Genomic DNA, 12,363 nt, shown 5'->3' on the forward strand with positions numbered 1-12,363 from the left:
AATGGTGTGTGAATTAACACCTATTGAAGCAGTTTCTGATCTTGCCAGAATCATCACTTTAGTTTTGGAGTTGGAGCTGCTTTTGTCCATCGAGTCGTTTACTTTAGAGACTGAAAATTGATTTGGTGTACCAAAATGAGGAAAGGAAATCTGTTGAACAAATCTGGAAAGATAGATTAGGCTTGTGGGATAGTGACAGGAGCAATATAAATTTGGTAAGGGATGATTTCAACTATTAAGAGTCGTGAACTGCATATGGTATCTCTTCCCACTGGAACGCGACCTCAGGATTTTTTTACTCAAGTACTAAAGTCTACAGCTGAAGTTTGAGTAGAGGTAAGGAAGCAGCCAAAGTTATGATATCATTTCAAATAGCATCAAGAGTGGATCTGTTCTGTGGGTAGGCGAAGCTGAATTGGCAAGAGCGAAGAATGTGTGTTTTATGTAGTTTTCTACATCAACAGAAATCCTGATATGGGTGGGGGGGATTGAAAAAGACAGAAAGGCAGGTTTAAGCATTCATTTCCTTGCTAATGTTCATTTCACTTTATGCAAGTTACAAGTATGTTGGCAAAATATGGAATTGGATTACCATCCAAAATGGTCCAAAATTCAAGTCCAAAATTCGAATTCAAAATGAAGGTTTATTTACATGTTTTTTACATTCAGCATTAACTAGTACAATAAATACCACACTGATACAGTACAGTTTAACCTTGTTGCACATACCTTCCTCCATCTTTATCAGCTACAAAAGTTGGGGTTGCTATTAATGGACTTCGCATGTCCTTTCTGATGTATATTTTTTCTGTTGAGGCTGCACAATTGGCTGGCTTCTCTCGATGTATATCAAAAGGTTTTCTCTCGCTCTGAACAGCTAGATAGGATTTTGAAAACAAAACTTGTCAATAAAGAGAAAACTGAAAGAAAATACATAGCCATATCCTAAAAGAGTTAATAATGAAAATGCCACCAACCACAGAGCTCATGGCTAGTCATTATTTCTTTACAGGATATTTACAGAATTTCGCCAAATGAGGAGTCACGTTTTTCTGATACATTGCAGAATTCCTTTTCAGTTTCCAGTTGAATTTAGACCATAAACAATCAGCATTGTTTCTTTATCTCTACCTTACAGTAGAAGAGGTGTACAAATAGACACTCTCTCTTGTGTTTGCTCTGCAGACATTGACTTACACCATTAGTATAAAACAAATTGTGCTCACTTCATGACAGCCACTATCTTCACAGCTATGTGGTGCAAACGAGTCGGTGCACGGAAACAGCTTCAAGTACCAGAAATGTTTGCTTACCTTCTTATAGATGACACAACAATAAATTGCTAAAGCAAAATAGCTTCACTATATCTCTCTATTGGCACTGGTTTACTTTAATCTAGAGCACATTTGTATTTCTTGCTAGTTAATAAATAAAATAACCCCAGATTGCAGCATGTCTCTAAAAGAACTGTAGTTCATAGAAATAGAGAAAATAAAAACAGAAACAAAAAATCTATATTCTCTCAAAAATGATATAGGTAGAAAGTAAAAGTTACTCGCAAAGCTAGCTCCTCAAAGGAATCATCACTGAATACAAGAACATCTTTGTAATACCTGTACTCATTTCAATACCTAAAATTGTTTTTTTTTATTAACTCCAAAATAAAACATGACCATGGAGAACTTTTTTTAAATAGATGCAATTAGGATGTAAAATGGACGGAATTAAATAAATCTGTCCGAATAGTCTGTTCTAATAGTGGTGCCCCAAAAAAGAAAACAGAAAAGCAGGCAAAAGTGTATTCAGGCCAATCTAAATATTCATGCATTTTCTATGAGAAGAGCAAGTGATCAACTGACCTACAACACACAACACTGCGATTTAGACAGTTAAGAGGAAGGTTCAAGTGGGAATCTAATTGAGAGTCTAACATCCTAGATTTATCAGAAAGGGGGTGGGGTGGGTTATTTAAGAGGAAGTAGATAAGGTAGTACTATTTCTCCGTCATCAGATTCTTCACTGATGCCATGAATACAAATAGTACTTTTTAGAAAATTCTGGAATATACTCCTGCCTATCCAAGTCTATACATTAAATGAATTTGAATTGAACCTTAAAATTGCTATAAAGAAAGAAACAGCTTGAAGTACAATTTACAGCACCTCTGGTAAGAGAAAGAACAAGCATTGGCAAAGCCAATAGGTCTCGCCTTTGGGACATTATAAGTGTTTAGCCAGAGATATTTGGAAAGAAAGTGTGTGTTTGTGTGTGCTTGAGCGAGAGATAGAGGAAGCGAGAGAGAGAAGGAGTGAAACAGAGAGGGTAACAGATACTGCATGTTACAAAGAGAGTAACCACGGGAGGGATGAAAAGAAATAGAGGATGAGTGCCAAGGTGATGGCTAGACAGAGAAAGAGAGACAACAGAAGACTAGATACAGAGATTTTAAAAAAGAGCAGCAAGGAGATTAGGGGAAATGGTGAGAGGAAGAGTGGAAAGAGATAAACAGGGGAGCAGAGAAATAAGAAGAGAAAGGGTGACAGAGGAAGTGCAAAAGGGAGAGAAATTAATATATAGGAAAGGGGAAATGAGTGGAAAATGCATGAAAACTAGCACCCATAATTCATCTGAAAGCCTTGTGTCCCTTTGATGCAACACAATCTTCCCATGGGCGCGTCATAATCCCACTGAGCTCTGCAACTAATTGGATATAGTGTGAGGGGAGGGGAGCATGAGGTGTGCAGAGCACCGGTTTCACCAGGAAAAGGGGCAGTGGGTGACTTACCGGGTAAAATGCAGTTGGAAGCCCCCACTTGCTACCTGTGAACGTGTTCTTCCCCAACAAATGGCCATGTGTGAGAAACAAAGTTACCAGGAGGAGTGGGGGGCATAAGAAGTGGAGTACGCAGGGCAGTAAAGATCCTTCACCAACTTAAACTACGCTCCCGAACTACCAGGACTCTCATTAGTGTGCTCGCCCTGGCACCTCTGCAACAACACCAACGTGCAAACAACGCCCGGGGGCGACTAGCACTGTAGACGTGTGAATACGGCCACTTACTGTCTATACCGACAGTCAGCCCGCAGCCTGGGTTTACCCCTGCACGGCGTGAATAGGGAACGCTTACACTATTCCTATGCTTTTTAAAATGAACCTGGCGTCTAGCAACTCTAGTCCCGGGTATCGGGTAAATACAGGGAGATCATCATGCTCCCCGCTAAGGCTAGGCCCCGGGTCTTCCGGACCGGATCGACAGCTCTGCAGACCCAGCCCCACCCTTTCTCGATCCGTGTGCGGCCTCACTCCTATGTGGTCTCCTCCTCCCACCAAAGAGCTAGACACACTCTTCCAAGAAACTCACACCAACCTCAGAGTAACGCTCTAAGTTACCCGCCGCTACCTATTCTACCGTACCTAGAGCGACCAGCTGAATCTGCCCTGCCAATTTTGCCCCATATCCCGAGCCAATGTACAACCTGCTAAAGAACTAGAATGAGGAAGGAAAATGCTACTTACCAGTATGCATCTGTTCTTGGCATGTAGAGCTGCAGAGTTACACACTGTGCATAGGTCGCCACCTAGTGTTGGGCCCGGATGTTTGCAGTTGTTTCTGTCCTGGAAAGCCTTTGGAAGTCACGGGACAGGTGACTCCTCCTTTGGATCATATTGCGCATGGGCATCGGCTCCATCCTCAGATTGTTTTCCGCCATTAGGGAAATGATGGAGCTTTGCAAGAAATGGAAGGATGTCCATGTAAGCTGTTTCTAATTAAGATAATACTGGAACAGATAGCCAGGGAGGTGGGTGGGCGTGTTTAACTCTGCAGCTCTACATGCCAAGAACAGATGCATACTGGTAAGTAGCATTTTCCGTTCGAGGCATGTGAGCTGCAGATTACACACTGTGCATAGATTGTATAGCAGTACCCACACTTAGCGGCGACCACCTGTATCTGCTGCAGTAATTTGAAAGAGTGTTTTGAGTACAGCCTGGCCCACATCTACACAATAGTGTTTTGTGAATGTGTGCGGTGTAGACCATGTAGCTGCTTTGCAGATGTCATCTTGGGAAATGTTCCCTAAAAATGCCATTGAAGCCCCTATCTTTCTTGTAGAATGGGCTTTAGGAGGGACAGATAACTTACGTTTAGCTTTATGGTAACAAATCTGTATGCATTTGACAATCCACATAGCTATCCCAGATTTTGATATGGGGTTGCCTTTACGTGGTGGTGAAAAGACACAATAAGTTGTTTAGTTTTACAAAAAGGTTGTGTTCTTTCAATGTAGTAAAGCAATGCTCTTTTCACATCCAGGGAATGAAGAGCTCTTTCTGAGACTGTTTGTGGCTGCGAGAAGAAAACGGGCAGCTCTACAGATTGATTGAGATGGAAGGGCGAAAGGACTTTTGGAAGGAATTAAGGATTAGTTCGGAGAACAACTTTACTATGGTGCATTTGCAGAAAAGGTTCTTGAATGGTGAATGCTTGTAGCTCACTAACTCTTCGGAGAGAAGTAATAGCTACTAGGAAAGCAACTTTCCAAGTTAAGAATTGCAGTTCACATTTATGTAAAGGTTCAAAGGGAGGTCCCATTAACCGTGTGAGAACAACGTTTAAATTCCACACCGGTGAAGGTTGTCTTCTGGGAGGAATTATTCTTTTGAGGCCTTCCATAAAAGCTTTTATGGCAGGTACTCTAAAAAATGATAGATTTCTATTTTGTAGGTATGTTGCAATGGCAGCCAGGTGCAGGCTAATAGACTTGTACGCTAAGTTACATCTTTGGAGGTGTAGTAAGTATCCCATGATGTGTTGAATAGACACATCTAAAGGATTGATGTGGCTGTTATAACAGTATATTACAAAACGTTTCCGCTTGGCTACATAACATGCTCTAGTGGTGGGACGTCTAGCCTCTTTAATAACGCTCATACAGTCAGGGGGAGGGTTAAGGTAACCGAACTCTATGACCTCAGGAGCCAAATCGCTAGGTTGAGCCGAGCTGGGTCCGGGTGTCTGATCTCTCCATGGTTCTGGGTTAGTAAGCGTGGAGGATCTCTGGTCTCATCCCTTCCCAGGCACACACTGAGTTGTCTTTCGTTGAATCAAGAAAAGACTTTCATACAGTTTATCTTGTTGTACATTTATTAGTTTTGCTTGCAGATTGAATTCATAATTTGCAACATTAATTCATGTGGCTTCAAATGTCTTTATCAACAATCATTAGTTTCAGGCATTGTCTTTCAAAACGTGTCCAATGCATTTCGGGCATATCAAATCTGCCCTTCATCAGGGAAATGACACTGAAAATAATAATGTAAATAAACATTAGTGTGGCTACTCAAGGTATATGTAGTAAAGCAATACACATTAATAAATAAATAAAGTGCAATGATTGTTCTGACAGAAATCCATATACACAATGGTGATTGTTTGTCCTATGGTGGTAAATGATGTCAAGGAGTGTTAGCATGCATGGGCAACGGAAAACTAAACGAAAGAACGGGTCGGCGAATCACTTACATGCCTGTTGGTGAAAGCTGGGACAGCCTGGAAGGAATAAGGGGAGTTTGCAATTAGTACGTGTTGGTGGAGTGCCTCGTGGTGCACTCAGTATTAAGTCTAGCGGGTAATAAGCACTAACCTGCGAAAGATCGTGATAGTGTTCCGGTCTGGTGATCGTCTCCGTGAAACGCCGGTAAAAAGAATGATTTGCCGCGTTTTTTTATTTGAAACTGAGATGGTCACATGTTAGGTCACATGATGCTATGGCGAGGTAAACAGACTATAACTTCGAAAAATACGGGTGAAATCACGGTTTCATCCGTAAAATATTCTCACATAAGAAATGGGTAATTTATGTCAACCCTTAAATGGGGGGAAGTGGCAGTGAAATGTGTTAGGAAAACGGCAAGAAAACTAGAGCAAAATTCGAGTTGTGCAAAAATACGGTTAAAGGTCCGAGCAGGGATCGAACTCTGGAGGTGGGGGTTAAGAGCACTGTGTCCTAACCGTGAAGCTAAAACAGCTGTAGTGAAATTGGAAGAAAAAACAAAGGATATAGTGTCCGTGTGGATATAAATGATGAATTTACACAGTAGCAACAACAAATACTATCAAAGGAGCAATAAATTCAAAGATAACACGACATGTCATTTCTCACTTTTCAAAGGTAACAAGACAAACAATATTCACCAAGGTTGACAAAGGGGGAGCGATTGTCATTATGAACACCACTATATATGACAATAAAGTGAAGGAACATATCATGGATACCAATACTTACAGCAAATTGGACTCTAACCCCACTATGGAGTACTCCAAAATTCTTCGAACCATCATTGACAGAGCACACAATTGTGGCACCATTACCGAAAGGACGAAAAACTTCCTTATCACTTCTAACCCCAAAAGCCCGACACTGAGAATGGTACCAAAAATTCACAAGAACATTAAGAACCCACCAATGAGGCCAATTGTCTCCACCAGAGGAAGTCTACACCAACCGATCGGACAGATGTTAGACAAATATCTACAACCAGTAGTACAATCCATGCAAACATACATTAAGGATACCTCACAGTTCTTATTGAGATTACAACAAATAACATTGGACCCTACGGAAAAAGTGATCCTGTGTACTGCAGACGTAAGCAGCCTATATACCAGCATACCCCATAACATGGGGATTGAAGCAATGGAATCAGCACTCTTGAACACGGACCTGGATCAAGATTTACAACTATTTCTAATGGAACTAATGCACTTTACTTTGTACCATAGTTATTTCAGAGTGAAAGAAGAATGGTACCAACAACTCACCGGGATGGCTATGGGCAATTCGGCCGCCCCCGTGTATGCGAACATTTTCATGCAATGGTACGAAACACAACACATCCTCAAAAATACTACATGGACCAACCACTTGAAAATGATAATCCGTTACATTGACGATTTTTTCATCATTTGGACTAACACAGAAGAGACACTCAGAATGCAACTCAAGAAGTTCAATGCCATTGACCAAAGAATACAACTAACCGGGGATATATCAGACATTTCCGTCAACTTCCTCGATGTGAAAATATCTGTAACCCCACAGGGATTCATCACTGACCTCTACGTTAAACCCACAGACAGGAACAACATGTTACTATATTCGAGTTTCCACGAGCCGAATCTAATATGGAATCTACCCTACTCTCAGATGGCTAGAGTAAAAAGGATCACTTCAGATACAACCACCCTTAAACAACGCCTCACGGAAATGACTAACAAATTCACCAGACGAGGCTATCCTCAAACTCTAGTTGAAGAAACGAAAGCAAGGATTAACAAAATTGAAAGAACGAAACTCTTAACCCCAACAACAAAGACAGAACAATCTAGGACAGTGGTGGTTTCCAAGTACTCTACAGCCAGCAAAAAATACAAACAGGCAATAATGAAACATTGGAAAATCCTCAATATTGAACCCGATTTCAAAAATTCGTTCAGTCAGCCACCATTATTTGCCTTCACCAGGGCAAAAAATATAGGAGAAATCTTACAACAGGAACCTATGGAGACCACAACATACACTGGAACGAAACCCTGCCTGAACTGTGGCAATTGCAATAATATCATCAGAGGAAACATCATACACCACCCTGCACAAGGCAACCCAATCAAACTCAGGGTAAATGCTACCTGCGATACTAGCAATTTGATATATGGTATAAAATGCCCCTGTGGGAAACTGTATGTCGGAAAGACCGAAAGACGAATTAAAGTGCGCCTTACAGAACATAAGTCCAATATTCGACTCAAGAACGTGAAATATGCACTGTCATCGCACTTTGTTGAAACACAACATAATGTTTCTCAAATTAAGTTTATCATTCTCGAGACTGCACACAAACAGGAAGGTAGAGACAACAACAAATACCTCCTAAGAAGAGAAAACTATTGGATCCATAAATTATCGACCCAAAAACCGATGGGTCTAAATGAGAGAATCGAACTGTCTTGTTACCTTTGAAAAGTGAGAAATGACATGTCGTGTTATCTTTGAATTTATTGCTCCTTTGATAGTATTTGTTGTTGCTACTGTGTAAATTCATCATTTATATCCACACGGACACTATATCCTTTGTTTTTTCTTCCAATTTCACTACAGCTGTTTTAGCTACACGATTAGGACACAGCGCTCTTAACCCCCACCTCCAGAGTTCGATCCCTGCTCGGACCTTTAACCGTATTTTTGCACAACTCGAATTTTGCTCGAGTTTTCTTGCCGTTTTCCTAACACATTTCACTGCCACTTCCCCCCATTTAAGGGTTGACATAAATTACCCATTTCTTATGTGAGAATATTTTACGGATGAAACCGTGATTTCACCCGTATTTTTCGAAGTTATAGTCTGTTTACCTCGCCATACCATCATGTGACCTAACATGTGACCATCTCAGTTTCAAATAAAAAAACGCGGCAAATCATTCTTTTTGCCGGCGTTTCACGGAGACGATCACCAGACCGGAACACTATCACGATCTTTCGCAGGTTAGTGCTTATTACCCGCTAGACTTAATACTGAGTGCACCACGAGGCACTCCACCAACACGTACTAATTGCAAACTCCCCTTATTCCTTCCAGGCTGTCCCAGCTTTCACCAACAGGCATGTAAGTGATTCGCCGACCCGTTCTTTCGTTTAGTTTTCCGTTGCCCATGCATGCTAACACTCCTTGACATCATTTACCACCATAGGACAAACAATCACCATTGTGTATATGGATTTCTGTCAGAACAATCATTGCACTTTATTTATTTATTAATGTGTATTGCTTTACTACATATACCTTGAGTAGCCACACTAATGTTTATTTACATTATTATTTTCAGTGTCAATTCCCTGATGAAGGGCAGATTTGATATGCCCAAAATGCATTGGACACGTTTTGAAAGACAATGCCTGAAACTAATGATTGTTGATAAAGACATTTGAAGCCACATGAATTAATGTTGCAAATTATGAATTCAATCTGCAAGCAAAACTAATAAATGTACAACAAGATAAACTGTATGAAAGTCTTTTCTTGATTCAACGAAAGACAACTCAGTGTGTGCCTGGGAAGGGATGAGACCAGAGATCCTCTAGCCTCACATCTTTAGGTATTTTAATAACGTCGTTGGGCCCTCGACGTTTCCTTTCAGAACACCACAAAAATCTCTGTAACCATCACCCAACGGATAAAGATTCAAATCTCAAACAAAAACAAGCTGTGCATCCGTCCGATACAAATTTAGTAAGCGTGGAGACATGTATAGCTTTTGGTGCAGTACCACAGAAAGTTGCAGCAGTGTGGTGTACCACGGTGGTCTGGCCCAAGTTGGAGCTACTAGAAAGAGTGTTAGGGAATGTTGCTGTAGTTTGCGTACCACTAATGGAAGCAGTGGGAGAGGTGGAAAGGAGTAATTTGCCGGACCGGTTCATCCATATCGCATTGCCTTTGGACAGCGGGCGTGGATATCTGGCGGTGAAGTTTGGGCATTTGGCGTTTCCGTGGGTGGCGAAAAGGTCTATTTGAGGTTGTCCCCACATTTGAAAGGACGGTTGAAGAACTTGTGGATGAAGTTCCCACCCGTGGATCTGTTGTGTCTGACTGCTTAACAGATCTGCTATGGTGTTTTGTACTCATGGAACATGTTGGGCTAAGAGGAAGATCTTTAGGAGGTGTAGCCCACCTCCATATCTGCTGCGCTAACAGAGAGTTGCAGCAAGTGTGGCCCCCCTTGTTTGTTTATGTAGTACATAGCTGTCATGTTTTCTGTGCGGACTAAAACAGCTTTGCCCGATATTTGCTTTTGGAATGCTTTTAGGTCTAGAAATATGGCTAGTAACTCCAGGTGATTGATGTGGAGTAATTTCTGTTGCGCCGTCTACCTGCTTGCATGGTGTGCTGCAGTAAGTGAGCTCCCCAGCCGGAGAGCGATGCGTCCGTTGTCATGACTACTTGATGAACTGGCTCTAGGAACGGTCGGCCCTTGGAAAGGTTTTTGATGTTCTACCATTGCAGAGAGCGGTGAGTTTGACAGTCTACCAACACTAGGTCTGTTAATTGACATTGAGCCTGGTTCCATTGTCGTGCAAAGTACTCTTGAATAGGACGCATTTTTAGTCTTGCATGAGGTACTATGAATATGCAAGAGGCCATCATTCCTATGAGTTGCATGAATACTCGAGCTGGAAGAGAGTGTTACGGTTGGAATTTTGTTAGAAGAGCTTGCATATTTGTTATTCTGACAGGAGAGGGATAAGCGAGCACTGCTGAGGTGTTTATTGTGGCACCGAGATATTGTTGTACGTGGGATGGTTGCAGGTGAGACTTGGTGTGGTGTACTGTGAACCCCAAGTTGTGGAGTAATTGGATGGTGGTGTAAGTGTGTTGTATGAATACTGAGTTGAAGGCCAGGCGCACTGCGTACATTTTATAAGAATAGTTTCTGTTTGAAAAGTTTGAAACGTTTTTACGTTGAGGGTTCACTAAGTTTGAGGGTGCTCCAACAAGTGACGTATCCGTCCAATACGCCAAGAAACTAATAGCTGATTGAGTGCGTTACCGTGTGCGTAAACGCATCCTTGTGATAGGGCACACCTTTGGGTTCGTCAAACACGCGACAGACTCCGAGTGATTTTAAAGTGAAACGTTTTTTAATTTTGTTGATTAAAGTTTATCATCAATGTTCACATATCTTTGTTTGATCAATGATCAAACAAAGATATGTGAACATTGATGATAAAGTGAAACGTTTTTTAATTTTGTTGATTAAAGTTTATCATCAATGTTCACATATCTTTGTTTGATCAATGATCAAACAAAGATATGTGAACATTGATGATAAACTTTAATCAACAAAATTAAAAAACGTTTCACTTTAAAATCACTCGGAGTCTGTCGCGTGTTTGACGAACCCAAAGGTGTGCCCTATCACAAGGATGCGTTTACGCACACGGTAACGCACTCAATCAGCGGTAAGTGTGTTGTACACACTGACTGTGTGAGCTGGCCTTTATGAGCCAGTCGTCGAGATATGGGAAGACGTGAATGTGCTGTCTTCATAAGTGTGCTGCTACTACTGCTAGGCACTTGGTAAACACTCTTGGTGCTGTTGTGACTCCGAATGGGAGTACCTTGAATTGATAGTGCTGACCGTCTAGTACAAATCTGAGATGCTGTGTGAATGGGAATGTGGAAATAGGCGTCCTTGAGATCTAGGGTAGCAAGGAAGTAGTTTTGTAAAAGAAGAGGAAGGACCGGCTGGAGTGTGACCATGTGGAAGTGGTATGATTGTATATACAGGTTTAGTGGTCTGAGGTCTAGAATAGGCCTCAGAGAGCCGTCCTTTTTTGGGATAAGAAAGTACAGGGAGCAAACTCCCTTGTTTCGTTGATGTGATGGAACTAATTCTATTGCGCTTTTTTGTAGGAGGGATGTTACCTCCTGCCTTAGCAGAAGCAGATGTTCCTGTGACATTGGGCGCTGTTTAGGTGGTATGTTTGGGGGGTAGATGTTAGTTCGAGACAGGAACCTGACTGAATTATTTGTTGCACCCACCTGTCTGATGTGATGTTGATCCAGGCAGGAAGGAATTGTTGTAGTATTACCCCAACTGGAGTGGAATGTGGTGGGGGAAGTGGAGGGAAGTCATTGGGCAGTGGTGGAGGCAGAGCAGGAGTTATTAGTTTTGCCTCTGCCTTTGTTGTTGTTACCCCTGTAACTTCCTCTTTGGTAGTCTCTACTGAAGGTGGATTGGGTAGGGGCTTTGTAAGACGTAGAGGGACTATCTGATGAGTATCCCCTGGTGGTGCCTCTGTTAGATGAGCGGCGAAAGGAGTGTCTGGGAGCTTGCAAGGCTCCCATAGATTTAGTAGTGTCTGTATCCTTTTTCATTTTTTCAAGGGATACGTCCACATTTGGCCCAAATAAGTGTTGCTCATCAAAGGGTTGGTTGAGGATGGAACTTTGTACTTCAGGTTTGAAACCTGTAATGCGTAGCCAGGCATGCCTATGCAAAAGGACACTGGTATTATTTGCCCTTGAAGCAGTAACTGCTAGATCTAGGGCACAACGAATAGAGGTATTAGGGATGTATAAGCTCATTTGCCCTGTTTTTGTATTTATCTGGAAGGTGCTGCATTATGGATTCTAATTCATCATAAGGTGCCCGGTCGTACCTTGCAAGTAGTGCCTTTGTATTGGCGATACGCCAAATGTTTGCTGCCTGTGACGCTGTTCTTTAATCTGATGGGTCAAGGAGCTTAGACTCTTTATCTGGTGGGGGAGCCTCGCCTGATGTTTGTGAATTTGCTCTTTTACGT

The 12,363-nt window shown here is 41.8% G+C and overlaps 1 protein-coding gene across 3 annotated transcripts in view; it reads right to left on the reverse strand.

The window, feature by feature from the left end:
* The window catches only part of LOC147672942 (nuclear receptor subfamily 2 group C member 2-like), a 343,617-nt gene that overhangs the window by 156,798 nt on the left and 174,456 nt on the right, over nucleotides 1–12,363 (reverse strand). For all 3 annotated transcript variants that reach the window (XM_086947899.1, XM_086947900.1, XM_086947898.1), the window contains exon 6: nucleotides 730–877. In XM_086947899.1, the coding sequence (XP_086804025.1) occupies nucleotides 730–877 (148 nt within the window). The remainder of the gene's footprint in view (nucleotides 1–729; nucleotides 878–12,363) is intronic.

The sequence above is a fragment of the Lissotriton vulgaris genome (assembly GCF_964263255.1).
Source record: "Lissotriton vulgaris chromosome 9 unlocalized genomic scaffold, aLisVul1.2 SUPER_9_unloc_2, whole genome shotgun sequence".
In the NCBI taxonomy this organism is placed as follows: domain Eukaryota; kingdom Metazoa; phylum Chordata; class Amphibia; order Caudata; family Salamandridae; genus Lissotriton; species Lissotriton vulgaris.